The sequence below is a fragment of the Astyanax mexicanus genome, chromosome 2 (assembly GCF_023375975.1).
Source record: "Astyanax mexicanus isolate ESR-SI-001 chromosome 2, AstMex3_surface, whole genome shotgun sequence".
Taxonomy (NCBI): Eukaryota; Metazoa; Chordata; class Actinopteri; order Characiformes; family Acestrorhamphidae; genus Astyanax; species Astyanax mexicanus.
In genome coordinates, this window is record NC_064409.1 from 38,258,374 (window position 1) to 38,277,767 (window position 19,394).

Sequence of the window (19,394 nt, forward strand, 5' to 3'; positions counted from 1 at the left end):
ATTTTATATAAATAAAAGGCAGAAACGGCTAAATAAAAAACTAAATAAAATTTAACGAACAAATAAAAATAAATAAAGCCAGAGGGAATGTAACAATTTTAAAAGAATATTTTACAAATTCACACATCATATGACAACATACAAAACTTCTGTAGCTGGGGGTGTGGTACTGATTAGCTGTAAAAACTGGGTCTGGTTTTTGGATTCTTATCTGGCCAATCCTAAACCTGGCTGGGGGCTTGTTTCAGGGTGGCGCTATAATATTAATAAAATATTATATAAATATAGCCAGATGCCATAAAAATCTCCTGTTCTGACAGGCACTGTGTGTGAACCTCTAGGATTAGCAGTTTGAAAGTGAAATTATAGTCAGGTGATTTTTTATTTTAATGGGATGGCAAACAGGTGTAAGTAAAAACACTGTCTTATTTAAAGAACAGGGACAGGACCTCAGGTTGTTGATGCTCATCAGGCTGGAAAAGGTTACAAAACCATCTTTAAAGAGTTTGGACCAATCCACATACAGACAGATTCTGTACAAATGGGGAAATCAAGATCATTGTTGCCCTCCCCAGGAGTGGGTGACCAACAAAGATCATTCCAAGAGCAAGGGGTGTAACAGTCAGGGAGGTCTCAAAGGAACCCAGTGTAACTTCAGCAATTAGGCCTCTCTCACACTGGCTAATGTGGGTTGACCATCAGGAGAGCACTAATTGTGTGCAGGGCAGGGTTACAAGAAAAATGTTGCTGCTCATCTGCAGTTTGCTAAAGATCATGTGGACATGTGGATATAACTTTTTGGTTTAAATAAAAAGCATAATGTTTGGATTTCAGCACAAGGATCTTATCTCATCTATAAAACACGGTGGCAGTATCATAGTTTGGGCCTGTTTTGCTACATCTAAGACACAACAGCTTGCCTTCATTGATGGAACCATGAATTCTGAATTATATTGGAGAATTCTAATGGGAAATGACAGGACTTTCCCACCAACATCCCGGAATTGAACCTGTTCTGTATACTGATCAGCAATTACCAGAAACATTTAGTTTAGTTTAGTTTAGTTTAGTATGGGTCATACAAGATACTGAAAGCAAAGGTTCACATACTTTTACCATTTACAAATATGTAATATTGTAAATGGTATTGTTTGACATGTTTAAAAATCTGATGATGTTTTAGGCCATATTTATGCAAAAAAAATAGAAAAATCTAAGGGGTTCACAAACTTGACACTAGAGAACACAATTGAGATCATTAATTACAAAAACTAAAAAATGCTGCATATACTTTATTTCTAGACACTTTATATTAGTGGGAATTTGTAAAACAAAAATAAAGTGTATTAATGAAATGTATTCAATTTAACATGAATCACAGTCGCACCACATGACATTTTGTAAGGCCAAGGCCAATTCTTTTTAATGAAAATACATTAAAATCACTCAATCTAAAATTTTAATATGAGTTTATGTATTCACAACATTTAACATTTTTGAACAATTGCAACAGATACTCTTATTTTTTGTATTTTAAAATTGGCATGTTGAAAATCCTTATACGTCATTGACCCAAATAAAATGTGTGGCAGCTATAGAAGTAAACATTGGTGTTAAATTAAACTAAATCACATATATAGTCATATATGGTACAAATGGTATAGAAATGCTTATAATCTATGTATATAAATGCAGATAACTGTCTGGTGACATAATAATCAAAGCTATACGGATGTAGTTTGTGGACACATCTTCTAATTAATCTATTTAGCTACTTAAAGTTGCATCCAGTGCTGACACATATGCGCAAATGCCTGCACAAAACTTCTATAGTGAGAAGTAATAGTAGTAGAATAGGACTCTATGAAGAAGAAAAACGTGAACCTTTCACCTCACTAAGACTCTGGTGACTGAATGCATACAGTCCTCTTAGCAGTGCTTTTAATTCTAGCAGAAAACCTCCCCTGGACTGTAGAGACAGTTACTCCAAAAAATACAGGATATTTTTAAGACCCTTTATTTTGAAAGAAACAATAAATAAGCAGTGTCCCAATATTTTTGTGTATAGTGTATAATAGGGTAGGAAAAAAAAGCTTTACTATTATTAAATGACCTGTGCATAGTCCTTTAAAATGCACGTATCCTCCAATAATCTCTGTGTTTGACTTCAGGGAGTGAAAGCTCATCCCTGACTGCAGCAGAGAGAAGAATCCATTGTTGGAATGGTTATGGTTCTTCATATTCTTCTTGGCCTCCATCACTACTTGCTGTAGTGTCTGCAGGTCTGGGAGCTTGGTGCAGATGATGCGATTACCTGACAGCACCAGTGTGACCCAGCTGTCCAGATAAATGTTGGTGTCACACTATATATAGTGTCAGTATATTCCTTTCACTTGTTAGTTCATGTGATGCCATGTTAGGCCATTTCAATTAAGACACCATTCATTTTTCCCCCCATAATATGCACCTTTTGATGTTTGGCATTCAGCAACATGCCAAGTCAAGGAAAAGCATGATATAAATTGATCACAAAGTGGGGGCAGCTTTGTAATTTCCACACCTGTGTAAATTGTGAGGTGGTTGCTTGTGAGGGAGGTAGAACATTGGCCAGTTTGCTTGTGGAAAGGATTCCTGAGTTTACTTTTTCATACATAGATAGATAGATACTTTATTGATTCATGAGTATACTTTTCTTCAGTATATGAAGTATTTCTCTGTCCAAAAAAATCTGTAAAGACAAATTAAAACAAATGTAATTGTAATTATTTATTATAATCTGATTGGCTCCTGTCACTGAAAATCAATAAACAAATTTTTATTATGTGATGTGTAAAATGGCAGAAAGATTTCTATAAATAGAAAATACATTTTTTAAATGTCACATTGTAAATGTGTTCAATGAGACATTACCACCATTTATGAGTAGGTAAGTTGCTCACTAATTTGGCTAAACATCAATTCATAATTTGTAATTATTGTGTTACTAGTAGTATTTAATAAACTATCTTGGTTAAATTAATTAATTTATGCCGTTATGTATTTGCTTCCAAAAAGCTGTGTCTTTGTTGTAAATGTTATATTATTTATTGTTTAGTTCAGTTAGTTTTAATAGTAAAATTCTACCTTAATAACAATTAGGTGCTGTATTTATACTCTGCTTAAATAAATGAGAATAATTAGGAAACAAGATTTTCCCCTTTTAGCATTATGACTTTATGACAGCAGGGGGCTCTTATGTTCAGGTTAAAAATGAGCAGGATCAGCTGACCGACTCACACAGCTTAATGATACTTCTCATTTTAGAACAGTTTTATAGAGACTTCAGACTAATTGCGAGAAATGTACAGTATTTTTTCTAAGTACACCATTTAACAAGTACTGAACAGGAAACAAGCTTAAATTTTTGTTTGCACATTTTGGTTTCTATTTATTAAGTGAATTTAACACACTGACATATATACACTTTTCCATTGTATACATAATAATTACATAATAATAAAATATGGCAATAATAATAATAAAAAATAAAATAATAAAAATAGGGATGTTAGTTTCACTTACAGTCTTTATTATGATTTATTAATTATTATTATTATTATTATTATTATTATTATTATTATTATTATTATTATTATTATTATTATTATTAGAAGTTCTTTATTTAAAAATGTGCTGACATATGCTTCTAAAACCTTTGACCATCAGTGAGTGTATATATATGTATATGGGCCATTCCACTGAATGGATGCTATTTTCTTGTTGTAACTCTTTCAAATGAAACTTTTTTTAAAAATCTTTTTTCAATTCTGAGGCAACCTCAGGCAGCTTTAATTAATTTTTTTACAAGGTTTCTAAGCTGAATACTCATAGGACATTTAAAAAGCATGTTTAAAAGCAAGTCCACTAATTCCTTTTATTTTCCTTCAAGAAAGTCTTTATTTTAAAGAAATGGTTGACTGCATGTTCAAATAATTGATATTTATGACAAAAAATATTAGTAATAATAATAATGTTGAATTGACATCCTCAGTCAGAGTTACAATAAAATCAAATATACAGAAAAAACATATGAGGGAACTTTAATTTTGGTCTTCGTGTGATCTTCTGAAGAGCCAACTGATGTAACTTCCTGTTGTAGATGTGACTTGTAGAATGTTCCAGATTTGTCAGATGGTGTAATGTGTAACGGTAACAGGAATGAGTAAAAACCCAGGGACACAAATAAAATGTGTATTTTAAGCTAAATATTATCAACCAATTAGGAAAAAATATATTTTTAAAAAAAATCTCTAAAGGATAGCTAACAAATGCATTTTTTATGTCAGTGTTTACTGCCAGTAGTTTTTATTAATGTATTTAAATTACATACAAAGGAACACATAATGATTGTATTGATTATTTTAGCCACTTAGTCAGATTATTCAGATTGACTAACTTTTATTTCTTTAAGTATTTTTTTTTCTTTACTTTCTTTACTACTAGTTCTTGTAGTTCTTGGCATAATATGAATTAGAACAGTAATCAAATAGCTCTATTATCTGTATATCAACTCTACTTCTTCACACCAGAGCTGATGCTCTCAAACACGTTAAGAGAACAAGAAATTTAAGTAAAATGCCAAGATGTGCAAAACTGTCATCTAAGCAAGAGGTGCTATTTTAAAGAATCTAAAATAAAAAACATAATTTGGTTTATGTAACACTTTTTAATAAACAAGTCCATATGTTTTACTTCATAGTTTAGATGACTTTAGTATTAATCTACAATGCAGAACAAACACTAAATTTAAAGGTTTCCAAACTTATTAACATCAATATATGACAGTCTCAAGTTGTACCTGTTTTTTTTTTTCTTCTTTGTGGTGCATTATGTGAAAAAAAGGCAAAGAAGGCCACACATTAAAACAAATTTCTATTTCTTTTCTTTAATTTACTTTGATATTTACTATGTTGAATTGAGGAAAATCATACACTGTTTCACCTGACACATTGTGGAAATAAATCTGTGAAGCACAAATGAATAAAGAGACACATAAAATACCACATTGATAGCGAGCAATTTACTGTTCTTACAGTGTAACTGCAAATAATAGTGGCTAAAACTTTTACAGACAAAGCTTAGTCTAGTTTTATGAGCATCACCCACGTTCTTACAAGCACTAGAGTAGACATTGTTCTCATACCAGAACTGAACCAGGCTCAGAGAGCGGAAATGCTAATTATCTCCTGGCAACATCATCAAAAACACACCCTAACGTCACTCCTGCTACGGTGGATCTGTTTACATTCCTCTAGGCTATTAGCTGCTCAACAAACCAGACCAGACCAGTATGGTTTTATAAAGCCTTCATCAAAAATGTCATCACGTCTGCCATTCCTGGCCTGGGTTGGCTGCCCTAACCGCAGTGACGAATTTCAAAATTGGTACGGCAGAGAAAGTGAAAACACACTGAAACTCACTCTCAGTAAAAGACACTGCCTCAAACCAGAACATCCTGGCTCATGAGCAGCTTCTTTTATTTGACATTCACTTTTTAACGTGCTGTGTACAGTGGCACATTTTATCATCTTACAACCACAAACTTAATTGTGTTTTATTGAGATTTTAAGTAATAGACACAACGTAAAAAACGTAGCACATAATTGTGAAGTGGAACAAAAATTATTTCAAATTTTTAATTAAATTTTAAACTGGAAAAGTGCAAAAGTATACGCCCCTTTATGTCAATACTTAGTAGAGCCACTTTTCACTGCAATTACAGCTGCAAGGGGTATATCTCTACCAGCTTCGCACATCTACAGACTGAGATATTTGCCCATTCTTCTCAGCCAGGATGGATGGAGGCCGTCTGTAAACAGCAATTTTCATGTCTTGCCACAGATGCTTAATGGGATTTAGGTCAGAACTTTGACCTGGCCATTCTAACACATTAATATTATTTTATCAAAACCTTTCTTCTGTAGGTCTGGCTGTATGTTTAGGGTTGTTGTCTTGCTGGAAGGTGAATCTCAAGTCTTGAATCATCAATTCTGACCAGCTTCTCTGTCCCTGCGGAAGAAAAGCAAGGGATGGTGTGTTCAGGATGATGAGCAGTTCTAAATTTCCACCACACATAGAGTTTTCCATTTAGGCCAAAGGTTTAATTTGGTCTCATCTCATGTTCACATGTTTGCTGTGTCCCTACATAGCTTGTGGCAAACTGCAAACAACACTTATGTTTTTCCCTTTAACAATGATTTAAGTCTTGTCACTCTTACATAATGGCCAGATTTGTAGAGTGCAGCTCCTCCAGAGTGACCATGGACCATTTGGCTGCTTCTGTGATTAATGCTTTCCTTGCTTGATCTGTTTGGGTAAACCTCCATGTCTTGGTAGGATTGCAGTTGTAGAATATTTTTTCCATTTTTAGATGATGAATTTGAACGGTCTGGTGAGTTTCTTGGTCTTCATGTTCATTAGTGCTCTCTAACAAACCACTGAGGCCTTCACAGAGCATCTGTATTTATACTGAGACTAAATTACAACCAGCTGGACTCTATCAAGTAATTAAGTGACATCAGAATTTTGAAAACCATGTTTCATTTTCTTTCCATTTTACAATTATGTGTTTTGTGTTCTTTCATCACTTAAAATATCAGTTAAATACATTTACATTTGTGGTTGTAAGGTGACAAAATGTAAAACAGTTCAAGGGGTATAAATACTTTTGTAAATCACTGTAAGTAATGGGACCAATCAGGGTCAGTGACGGAACCAGGATAGATCCATAAATGTCAAATACAGAACCAAACAATACAACAAAGAGCGAATCACATTAAACTGTTGTTTTAAAAGTTTTTTTATGAAACCACAGTAAAAACATTTGTTGAAACAATTTCAACTAATAGTTTTATGTAACCAAATTTGTTCCTCTTTTATTAAAGCCCTTTTCTTTCTGTTGTAGGTCTCAAGAATTGTTCAAATAAATTTAAAACATCCACATTTATAGACAACATTCTGTAATCTTTATTGAAAGGGCCAATTTGGGAAGCCCACCTGGGTGCCAATAAAAAACACGTGTACAGTTTTTATCCATGTGAACCCCACATTAGCATGTTGGCTAGGCACATGAGCATGTTGTTAGGGTACCCTACAAGTCAACAGCCCCCTGTTACCCCAACATCCATCAGTGCAAACTGGCCACCCCAGTACCACTAATGACCAGATATTACTATATTATATTATATTTGGGTGTTAGAAAGTTCTAATGTTGTGTTTCATTTGAGCACTAATATCAGATTTCCTAGTTCTAAGTAGGAAATTTGAACTGGAATGCTCCCATATTTCAGGAGAGCCTCATCAACCTCATGTTCAGAATCCAAGATGGCTGCCCCTATATCAACAGCAGTAAAAGCAGTGGTATTATACAGTTTATTATCACTTATTATCTATTTGTATGTCATTAAGTCAGTCATATACACAGTACTGTCCAACTGCTTGTTTCTACTAAATGTTTCATGCTGTTTGAATAAACGTAATCCTGTTATCAACAGTTGTTATCAACTGGTATCGCTATAAATATTAACTTGGGACAGTGCTAACAATGATAGCTCATATTGGAAGAACAGGAACACATTCAACTGAGGTGTGACATCATTCCAAGCTCTAACATCCGGCATCCAAGGTAAATGGAATGCTGCAGGAAAGTGTACCCAGCACTGGGTGCTACAAGAGATCTTTCAACACCTCATTGTCATTTCCTAGAATTGATGTGTCACCTTTCAAGGTGTGTCTAATACAGTGTGCTGGAATTGTACATAGCGTCAAAACCCCGGCAATGCTACTGATCCTAATACCTACTGATACACATGTCACTGCTGTGCTGAGAATGTTCCACCACTTATATCGTATCTCACCTCTTTCCACTGATCACAACACTGATCAAAGTCAGCAATACATTTTAAGTTGAACCTCAAAAATATTAGTAAATGAACTGCCACTAAATCTTGGAACAGTTTAAGTCTGTGTTATACTTTCCAATTTCTGTACAGTTTATTCCTATTCCCTTCTCCAGGTTACAATGCCCCCATCATTTGACGTCCTCAGACTGGGAGGCCTTTAAAAATAGAGCACTGAGCTCTTGCTGGGATTTAAACTCATGATTTCCTCACATTTGAAGGGCGTGTAGTTATATGAGTGAAATTACACAACATAAAAAATACAGCTCAGAGTAAATGTACCTTTTTGTTCTTTGTTAGACACAGTCTAACTACACATGTCCAAATGTTTGTGGGCACCCCTTCTAATAAATGCATTCAACTACTTTAATTTGCAACCAGTGCTGACACAGATAGACATCATATCCAGTCCCTGTAGGAAAATATTGTAAATTAATTAGGACTAAACATTAATGTACTGGTGTGGTGGGCTGGTGGGGTACAAAGTCCTCTTAAGCTTGAAGCTGTTAAACTATGTTCTCTGGAATGATGGTGCTCCATCCCACAATTAAGGCATGAATTGGGGAGTTAATCATTAAAACTCTGCTCACTCAATGCAATTAAATCCTTACAGCAATGTTCTAAACTACTGTCCCAGAACAGTACATTTAAAAGTACCAGATAAACCATTTTTAATACCTTTAAATTCAGAGCAAACAATAAATAATCAAGTGTCCCAATGCAATTAACTATTCAGTGTAAATTGTATAGGCCAATGAATGCAGCTCCAAGATGGGAATAACTCAGTATTCATGTGAGTGTTGTCCAAAGTGATAAAGGACCAGACTTCAGCCGGGTTATTTTGAATTCCTGTGAGAAGCATTTTTTCTTCAGCCATCTGGTTCCCTGAGACTGTAGCTTTACAATGTTTACACAGTGAGGAGCCGTGTGTTATCTCAGCTTGTCGAGTTTCCATAAAACAAAAGAGACAAAGCAGACTCAGGCTGGGTTATCATTATACTTTAATGATCATTAATTACAGGATATACATAGTGTTTCATTGAAACAAGAGTGTAGCACTTGTAGGATTTGGCCTCGAGGGTCGTTCTCTTAGCCCTCTTTTGTTGAACTACATCAGTCTAGTAGTAGTGTAAAGGAAATGTGCGCCACAGCCAACCCACAAGTTGCTAAAGCTGGGGGGTGGGGGGGACCATCTCTTGTGCTCTCTTCAGGAAACCCCTCCGAATGCACACTCACTTCCAGCCAGTAGTGGAGGAAAGCCTATCACTGATCAACAGAAAGTCCATACCCCAAACCAGTGGGCAATACATGTACAAGACTACTCAGTTCAACAGTTGATTTCATAGTTGCCATATACTGAGCAAAACTGACCAAAAAACAAAACAAAAAAACGCATATATATATATATATATACACACACTTCAACTGGTTGGTATATACAAATATTTACAATATATAAATATAGTAAAATAGATTAAATTACATTGATGTTCTTCCATAAATAAGTGTTGGACAATAACATCTTAGATGACATATGAGGTTAGCGATTGGAAGCACAGTGAGGTTTTACTAGTGTGTATGTGAAGGCTGCACCCAGGCAACCATTTCACTCAAAGGGCTCGTGACAGACTGACCAGTGGACGTGACGGATGTCTTATCAGTTCTCTTGTCCTTTTTCCTTCTCTGCTCTTATCCATAAATCTCACTTATCCCAGGTGAACGAGCAAAGTAACATTAAGCTGCCGATGGCTAACACAGATGGCAAGTCAAGTCGTACAAACACTGAAAACCTCTTCCCCTTTCTCCACTCCTCTGGGAAGTCTTATTGTACCGTTTGTTTTTCAGCAACATGAGGCTCTGCCATCAAAAAGCATACACAATATTGTATGGCTCATTAATACTGAGCAACCACTGTATGTGGTCAAAATAAAATTGCATTCTTTCCTAAAGAAAAACTTTGGTGCTCCTTCTAACAGATAGAAGGACAGCGATCAAACTTTCAGTCTTGCCTTTTGAGCAAAGAAGTTATTGCTGTTAAAAAGATGTTGCCTAGTTCTCAAATAAGATTACAGTGTGTTACAGTAAGTTCATTCGGCTGTTTCACTAACCATGACCTCGGGTGAACAACAACTATGAATAAGCGTTTTCTTTTGTTTGTTAGTAGCAAGTCTAAGCAAGTTTTTTACAAGTTCACTAAAAGCAGTACAGTCAAAATGGCATTTTAACAAATACTCTCAAAGCAGTGTAGTAATGTTTTGAGCTGACGACGTTCACGTGTGTGCTGAATATTAAGTGCTTTTAAATATACAAACCAGTAGGAAATAGTTTTTGGCAAAGGTAAAAAGACAAGTCAAAAGCTAAGGCCCGTAGCCTTAAGTAAAGCGAGTTCTTGTTGCCACTGCTTTGTGTGTTGCGGCTCGGAGCTGGTCGGGTTTTGGTTGCAAGACAGAATAGCTAAACCTGAACGCTGTGAAGCAATCTCGTGCTGAGCTGATATTTCAACTGCAAGACGCTCACAGTTCCTGTGAAACAATCGCGTGAAACAATGTGTTTCAACTGCACCAGAACTACAAAAATTTTTTAAATGAAATAAAAAAAATGAATAAAAAAACGATCAGAAGAGCAGAACACAACTGAAAAACTGATCACAGCAACATAAAAATAAGAAAAATCACCATCTTTGTGGCCTAACAGCATACTGTACAAAGTTCAGCACATTCTCTCAGAATGGTATGTAGGTCTTTGCTCTGAGCTGGAAAGAGAGCATTTTTTTTTTCATTCAGTTTTTGCAGTTTTAGTGATCTCAGTATTGACGGGCTGGACAGAGGCAGCAACCTGCCTGCCTGCCGCTTGAGCTGGGACCACACCCCTCAGTGACCGTCACCATGGGCCTCTGAAGCACCAGCATTGTGAATCCAGTCCAGGACAATCAGAGTCATGGAACCAAACATGACAAGGAATCCACTGGCAAGGAACACGCATGCCTGTAATACACACAAAGAAGACGGGTTTAATCCAACATCCTATTTAATGACGTCAACAAGCATACCGAGCAAACTTAACACACCCTTTAAAGGTCTTACAGATAACGTAACATTGATTTCTGGCTTTTTCCATACAAGCTAAATGCTTGAACACCTCCGATTTCTTTGTTATCAACTTGCTACTTTCTTAAAATTTTACTCTCCTAAATGTTTGATTGGACAAACTACATTTAAATTGTGTGGAAATTATATGAACTTCTCCAGACTGACACACTGTAATTACAAAGAACATTCATCTTGTCATGTTAATTATCTTTAGGGAGATTACATTATATTTTTCTTACCCCAATCTTCTGGACAGACATCATAGGCTCCTTCTTCACTAACTTGATGTAGAAAGCAGAGGGCAGGATGAAGATCAGCATAGCAGCAGCAGAAGCACCTTTAAAAGAAAAAGATCACTTAATGACTCTAGTGTGATTCAGATTTGTCTTCTAAGGACAGATTAGATTTATTCCACAACTGAAACAGTTGGGGATCTGTCATTGTTGCTGTAAACTAACAATGCACTGTGGGTGTGCTCTAGATGTAAACTTACCAATAAATCCAAAGATATCCCTGATGGTGGGGACAAAGATGACAAGCACGTTGACGCAGGCCAGCAGGATGACAGTGATGATGGTGTGTCGGATCCAGCTGAACTCTTTAGAAGCACACAGCAGCTGGTTGACTGAGGTACGGATCTGAAACACCAGAGAAAAGATTTCTTTGTTTTAGACTTCTGTGAGTCACATCAGCTTTTGTGCATCAAGCATATTTTTGCATAATTCTAACTAGTGTCCACTCCCTGAGTTTTTAATTTTACACAGATTTCTTTCTTCCTGTTGATGCTTTAGTACCTAGTTGGTAAGATGTGGCTATGTATGTTGATATGTCTGTTAGTGTGTAGATTGTAAGTAGTCATACTCACAGGAAAAAGAACCACAGGGACAGTAAGAGTGACGGCAGTCAACACAGCCAGACGCACAATCAGCAGCACGACATCAAATTTGTAAACCTTGGAATATGTGTGCAGAAGCTCAGACTCGACGGCATCTGCAAAAGACAAACAACAGTTCATTATTCATGATCAGATGATTAGAAGCAACCTTGGCCTGAAATAGCATCTCCAGTTACACGTTTCACTATTCAAATATTCTGCTCTGAGTCTTACACAACTGAATTCTATACTGGGAGGAGAGAATAGGCGGGGGGTCCTTGTTTGCGCAAGCTTTTTCCAGCTCATGAAAGCAGGTCAAAAACATCTGCAAACATGTGATGTTATGTTCCTGCCATGACAAACAGCACAGGGGACAGCTGTGCAGGCTTTTTTCTTTCCCAAACCCAAACCTTACATAAGAGGTTCTGGAGCTCAGCCCAGTGGATGTAGCGAGCATTTAGTACCCTTTGATCTGCTAAAACTGGAGGATCTGGCTGATTCTAAAATGCTTAGTGTTTTTAACTGTAATTTTTACCAAAATGTGTTTTTCTGATTTTTAAGAGAAAGTTCGGGGTGTTTAAAATGGTTATCATGAGCTCACCATTGAAGGTCAGGTATCCAAAGAGAGCAGCCAGCAGGTACATGATGAACATCGCCAGAAATGACACATTGGCTACACCCTGCATCTTCTTGCGAGAACGACTGTGGAGAAAGACAGACACTTAGAAAATCATATATATTGTGGACATGTGAATATACTCAACTTTAAAATCTATACTACACACTTTTTTAGTCATTTGTCCACCCTATGATTGCTTATGCACATCCTCTCTACAATCAAACGTATTTTTCTTCTTCCAGAGGGTTTAAGTGCACTTACTCTTTGAGCTCCTCGTACATGGGCAAAATGGCAGGGTGACACACAAAAGCGAAGGTGAGAATGGGAACAGCATACACGGTCTGGAGAAAAGAGATACAAAAATCATAGTTAAACATTAAAATCAAAAGTTGGGAAGTCATAGACAATGCTTTTCCAGACAACAGATAGGCAGTGATCCCTGTAAGGGTATATACCTGTGAATTGAAGACAAAGTATTTGGGTGTGCAGACTGAGCTGTTGTGTGCCACTGTGTGGTTCAGTGTCATGTTGATGATGTCGTTGGGCAGCGGGCAGGGGATCTGGAAGGTCTTGTAGATCACCTGAAGAACAAAAACCAGTTAGTCTGAGTGCTCAAGTACTTTTATGAACAAAGGCTGTTACAACAACTACAACTGTGGCCATCTCATTTCCATCTTTAAAACCTCTGAACATGTATACAATCTCATTGGTCCCAGCTAAAACAGATGTAAATCAGCTGTCTGAGCTCATTCAAAACAGCCGAACATTTCAACAGTTCTTTTGTTTTCCAGTTCTTTGTATCTGCTATGCACATTAACATTTAATGTTTTAACAGTCTCTATGGATTTCATGATTGAGAAACATGAAAAAATGAATAAATGAGATGTAAAGTTGTTTATAAACTTACCACAATTACGAAGAAGACCATGCACAGTAACGAAAATCCACTTGTGTATCCGAGGTAGCCTGTGGTAAGATTTAAAATACAGGTTAAAATACAATGTTAGCTTATTTTCATTTCAGTTTAAACCCACGTAGCACATTCCCTGAATCTTCCCTGTAATGCTAAAAAAAAAAAAAAACACTTACCCAGATTTTTTAGCAGCGACAAAGGTAAAATAATGATGAGAGACACAAGCATCACCAGATAGTCTCCATTAGTGTACCACATCCTGAAAGAAAACATGAATAAAAACATGATGAGTGTTTACAGGACTTAACCATCTGGGTTGATATTAAAGCACAAAACTCATCTCAAACACAATCATTTATTAACATGAATGCTCCTATCTACAAATCGCCCTTAACCAGTGAGCTGAATCTGTTTACCAAAGCGAGAACATGCAGTGCACTCGGAGATGGCAGGCCGAATTGAATTAACTGGGAGTTCTGAATGTTTCATGAGATAGCTTTCATGCATTAGGTCATCGCAAGTTGCAGCTCTGTGCGGCACAAGGCTTTCTAAAAAGGCCTCTTTGACTGAGCACTCGAAATACATCTCCTTCCAGCCTGCCTGCAGTACAATGGAACACTTCACCCCAAAAAGCACTCAGGGCAACCAATAATTACGGAAGTGTACTGCAACAGCAACGCACAAAAGGCATGTGCTACGAAAGGAGCCCTGCAGAAAATGTTTATACAGACTTCCTCTTACAGTCAGATAATAAAATAGTAATGCTGAGTATCTTACCCATCACTGTTTTCAACAAATGCTTTGATGACTATTGGTAACTCGTACTTCACAATATAGAGGTAGCTGGACATGGCTGGAACAGAAGCAAAAAAATACCAATTTAGTTCACACTAAATCACACTAAAGAGTTTTTTTTAGACTGCTAGAAATTATTAGAAAAAAACTGTTTAGTGAACTACTATTCACTAAAATGAATAGTAGGGTATTCAAATATTAATTTAGATCACAACAACAAAGTCACATATAATCCTTATTAATGTTAATATTAAATATTAATTAAATATTACACAACGACTGTTTGTATCACAACTCATGCATAAATTATAGCAGACATAGTGGAAACTCTGTTGTTTTACCTCCAATGTTCTGCATGGTGATGGAGCAAGATGCTGCCAGCTTTCCTGGCATGCCAAAAGCCTTGTAGCCCAACTGCTCATAGACCAAAGAACCTAAAAATGGAAAAGAAATACACCATTAAAACTTCACAATCGGATGGGATATAATTGCTCCAAAACCAAAACTGAGGATAAAGGATTTGTTGCTGACCTCCTTCATTGGCAGTCTTGAGCAGCAGATGAACAGAGTAGAGGGAGAAGATGGACACGGCTACAAGCAGAATACTAGTGAAGAGAGAGAGAGAGAGAGCAGAGAAACACAGTATAAATTATTAAGCTCATGTTGCTGTGTCACTCATATTACTGTTGTTATTTATTGCCAAGGGCAGCTGAGTTCTCTGAATGGGCTAAAATGAAGCGAATGCACCATTTCCAGGAAGCTTGATGAGTAGGCACATGCTGCTGTTTTGTGTGTGTGTGTGTGTGTGTGTGTGTGAGAAAGGTGCAGTGTGGTTATGAGACACCCGCAGCAGACGAGAGGCGAAAAGGTGAAAGCTCAATCGTCACAATCCTACACTGCACTAGCGAACATGTCTGAGCCAGTCACAATAACCCTATTACAGCTGGATTATCATCCACCTTCTCACTGCTATCACGTTTTAAACATGCATCCAACATACTCAGGCATCTGAGATTTGATTAGAGATTATATGGTGAATAAGCTTCAAGGACTAATCTGTTCTCGGTCTCAAGCCCATGTCTGATTCCAATACCTACATGACCTTCACTATTAATACAGGGCACAGTTCATGTACTGGTTTTTAATATTTGAATGCATCACATTTACAGGAGATACTGAGTTTACATTATATTTTCATGAGAAAAAAATATATAATTTACCCTGTCAATAGTTCAATCTGTCAATAATATCTCAGTTCATTTCAGACAGCCCATTCAACAATCACTGTTCAGTTAATGCCGTCAAGATGCACGTCAAATGTCAAAAAGCACACCCACGCCCTTTATATAACCAGCGGAAGCCCTGGCCTGTCTACAGGGGTATTAGCGTGATCACTAAGAGGCTTGGCCTGCCTGCAAGTGACTCGGCGTGCGAGCTTTAAACACACTCTCGCTGCCTCATTACACACACACACTCACTCACAAAAGAATACAACTGTTTGTAAACACACATTAAGGTATGGCTATGTTCCAGGAGTGCCACACACTCTTTCACTCTTCTTAAGCTAAGTCAACTAATGAAGATAAGCTGCTCACATTCAAGCTGAACTCTGAAAAGCTATGAAACTGGGGCAAGCTGCAGCATTCATTAACAGCCCTAATTAACACCACATTCTATTAAGCATAGCATAAAGTGAAATATATCACATGACACAGGCAAATAAGAAAAAATAGCAAAATACAATTTCCAAAAAGCTAAAGCTGACTTTCACAACCAATTTAAAGATTAGCATGATGTCACCACGAGACTATTCGGAACAGTAAAGCTCTGCAGCCTTCAGGAATGGCTGGGATCTGTGCTGCAAATCTGGTATTAAATTAAGCTGTACTAGCATTCACCCCATTCGAATTTCAGACATAAGACTCCAGCTGGAAAAGCACTGCCTTAATGTCAGCCAACACACACACCTCTATCAATCTGAAAGGGTACTCACACAAACAAGGCGATCCCAGTGTTAGCCATGGCATACGACAGGCCCAGGATTCCACTGCCCATGATGGCATTGCCCAGGTTAAATACAGACATCCCGAAGGAGGCTGTGCCAGGGTGCTAAAAGGCACATAAGAGAAAAAAAATTAATTAAAACCTTCAAATAAATTAAACAAATTTCTAAACATAAGGAACTTAACACACTGATAGTCTTACTGGATGCGATACTTACATATTCTTCTTCATATTTCTTCTTTGCTGCATAATGTGGGAGGAAGTTCTGATTCTCTGCGTCCATGTCCGCATACTGACTGCTATTAGAGGAACAAAAATTTTGTTCGTTATTTGACTGCATGCTTGCATGAATAATTCAATACTTGGCATTCGAGAGAGGTGCAGCACAGTGTGGAAAAGACTGTTGTCACACCTCAGTTTGGTTTCCAGTGAAAAATGCTTTAAAATAGTTAAGTACCTGCCGATGGGGCCTTTCTTGCCAGTGCAATCTTGATAACCCTGGTAATCGTTGCTGTTGGAACTGCAGCTGCTGTCTTCATCTGGTGAAATATTGAAGCGACTCATCTCTGGTTGGCCAGGGGTTTTGCTCATTCTGTAAAATCCCAGCAGGAAGAGAACAAAACAAATCAGCAACCAACCATTAATTTATTGTACAGCAGCAGCAGTAGCAGCAATCACACTCATCCACTGTCTGTCTAGCCCTCAGGCAGAGGGAGGGAGAGATGGAGGGGTGATCGATACACAGCAACGCTGCTTCAAGGATCAGGTCACGTGACTTGCCGCGCCTGTTTGGTGAGGGAGGAGGGGGGGCAGGGAGTCTACGTCACGCAGCCGAGCAGTGGAAATTTCCGAGCCGGCTACAGCAGCAGACAGCAGGCTGACCAAATACACACACAGCCCCGCGTGTGTCTCAGAATAACTGACCAGTCACACTCAGCCCTGCTCACACAGTCACACACACGCCCCCATAACATAAAACTCATTCTATAGCCTAATAACACACGCGTTATATGTGTAAATATGTGTTAATATATATTAACTACACACTTTGCACTGTATTTGAGATGTCAGTCAGGTTAATATATACCATAAAGATAGATAGAGAATTCTCTCAGGACAAAAAAGGGTTAAATGTTTTTTGTCATATAACACAACACGATTTAATATGGTAATAATGTAATAATTCATAGAGCTAGAGAGCGAGAGATTACCGGAAACAAAGGCATGAGTGAATCCAGGCCCCGTTTGCGCAGCAGCATCATCACTGAGCCTTTCCCCGCCCAAAGAAGAAAAACCACAACTGTGGAGGGAGCGCGCTCAAACGATAAATCAGCATTTAAACCCCCTACCGAGCACCTTTATTTACCTAACATACGTTTTATTTAACCTTTATTTCCAAATTTTATGTAAGAGGACGTCAGGAGACTGCGGCACCAGCAGCCGCCGCTCTAATCATTAATTAATTCATCTCAGAGAGCTGATCTGAGACCTGCGATCTGCGGCTCAGCCGGTTTCGTTTGAAGCTAGACGAGGCGGATGGATATTCAACACAAAATGTATCAATATTAAAAAAAAAAAAAAAAAAACTTTAAAATGCATATATAAGCGTAAAAGTATATTTGGTTCTGTTTCTTAAATCTTGTATAAGATGGAATATCAGTGTTTAATGGAGTCAGTGCGGTCTGAGATGAGACTGGAATGCGCCCCCACCTTAAAACCAATTAACTAAGGTTAGCTAACTAGGACAGCTTAACTAAACTAGCGCTAGTTAGGTTAGCATTTTAGCTGGTTTAATATATTAGTATTTACAATAGCTATGTCTCACACAAAAAAAGCCAGAAAACGCCAGGTAAACTATAGTTACTAATTTATCTTGAGTTTTTGTTTAACCAGGTTGTGGTTTCCCAGCTCCACCAGAGGGGAAGTGAGTAAAGGCTTTAGTCTTACCTCTGAAACTGGATCTAAAACCCTGGTCCTCGCGGGTTCTTCGCTCGCGGTTGTGAAATATATCTGGTTACGCGCTTCTTCGTCCTCTGTTCAGTTCCAGGAATCAGTGGAGAAATTAATGGGATTTATCCTTTATCACACCAGCAGCAGCTCGAAACTGAATAAAATAACCGTTTCTACAGCTCTAACCGAAAACCACGAATACAATAAATAAAAAACACGACACGACAGAAAGATTAAAACAGGCCAGACGGGCAGAAATACAGAGAGATGGTATAACACTGTGCTCCTGGTCCGCAGTCAGTCAGTAAGATGGTGAGTAACCGGCTCCGGTTTATATTCAGGAGGTTGCATCAGCTTCAGGTCCGGCCGTTAGGGGGGAGGGGGAGGAGTCTCCGCGCTCGCCCCGCCCCCGGCACTGACGTAGCTTTGTATACAAACACTGGGCCTCGCTAAGATCTCAGAGTAAAGGTGCTGATCTGAGATCAGCTCTCACCAGCTGTATAACAGAATTCAGTGAAATTTAACTTAACTAATCCTGGATCAGATTAAAATGGGACAGTGTCTCCTAGTGACTTTCGACCACAACCTGGTTCATTTGATGGTACTGTTGATTGTACTATTGTTTTATTTCCTATTGTTTGATGAGTCCTATTGTTTTAATAAGAACCAAACACCCTCACAGACTCCCAACATTCCCAAAAGTGATCCAAAATCGGATCAAACCCTCGCTACTTATTTCTTCACACCTTGTTGTATGTATTTGCCACCACTGAGAACCATTAGAATTAAAAATCGTAAGAAAACCAACAAATCTGTCTTAAACCAGCTTAATTATTATTGTTACAATGTTATCTACCTTCTTACAATGTTGCTACAATGTTGTAAAAATGTTACGCATTTAATTTTGCCCTGCAACTTAGTCACAACATTATCACAAACCTTATCAGTACATAACATTGCTTTTTAAAACATAAATTCTGATCATGCTCCATTCTTCATTTTTTTAATGTGAGGGACACATCATATATTTGAAAACATTCCAGGGCATTTCAGCATTGTGACAATGTTGAAGACCATATTTTTGCTGGGTATGTTTTACCATTTGAAAAATCTACATTGTGTTCACCTCATCAGAGAAACTCAAAACACCTTTAGGGACGATTCTAAACCATTATTATACACTAAAAGCGTCAGAAACTTTAAATAGTCTCAT

The 19,394-nt window shown here is 37.5% G+C and overlaps 1 protein-coding gene across 2 annotated transcripts; it reads right to left on the bottom strand.

The window, feature by feature from the left end:
* Positions 1 to 8,921: 8,921 nt before the first annotated feature.
* slc38a2 (solute carrier family 38 member 2) lies at positions 8,922 to 18,518 on the bottom strand. 2 transcript variants are annotated; one of them, XM_007237947.4, is made up of 16 exons: positions 18,179 to 18,518; positions 16,689 to 16,823; positions 16,449 to 16,527; positions 16,221 to 16,336; positions 14,759 to 14,832; positions 14,569 to 14,661; positions 14,210 to 14,285; positions 13,609 to 13,691; positions 13,427 to 13,485; positions 12,975 to 13,100; positions 12,781 to 12,860; positions 12,502 to 12,602; positions 11,892 to 12,016; positions 11,520 to 11,664; positions 11,266 to 11,363; positions 8,922 to 10,921 (listed from the first exon to the last, which is right to left on the bottom strand). In XM_007237947.4, the coding sequence occupies exons 2-16, from the start codon at positions 16,820 to 16,822 to the stop codon at positions 10,808 to 10,810; spliced, it is 1,503 nt and encodes a 500-aa protein (XP_007238009.2). In that variant the 5' UTR covers position 16,823; positions 18,179 to 18,518; the 3' UTR covers positions 8,922 to 10,807. The 2 variants fall into 2 exon arrangements, with proteins under 2 accessions (XP_007238009.2, XP_007238008.2); XM_007237946.4 differs by having other exon boundaries at positions 16,449 to 16,530.
* Positions 18,519 to 19,394: the final 876 nt, after the last annotated feature.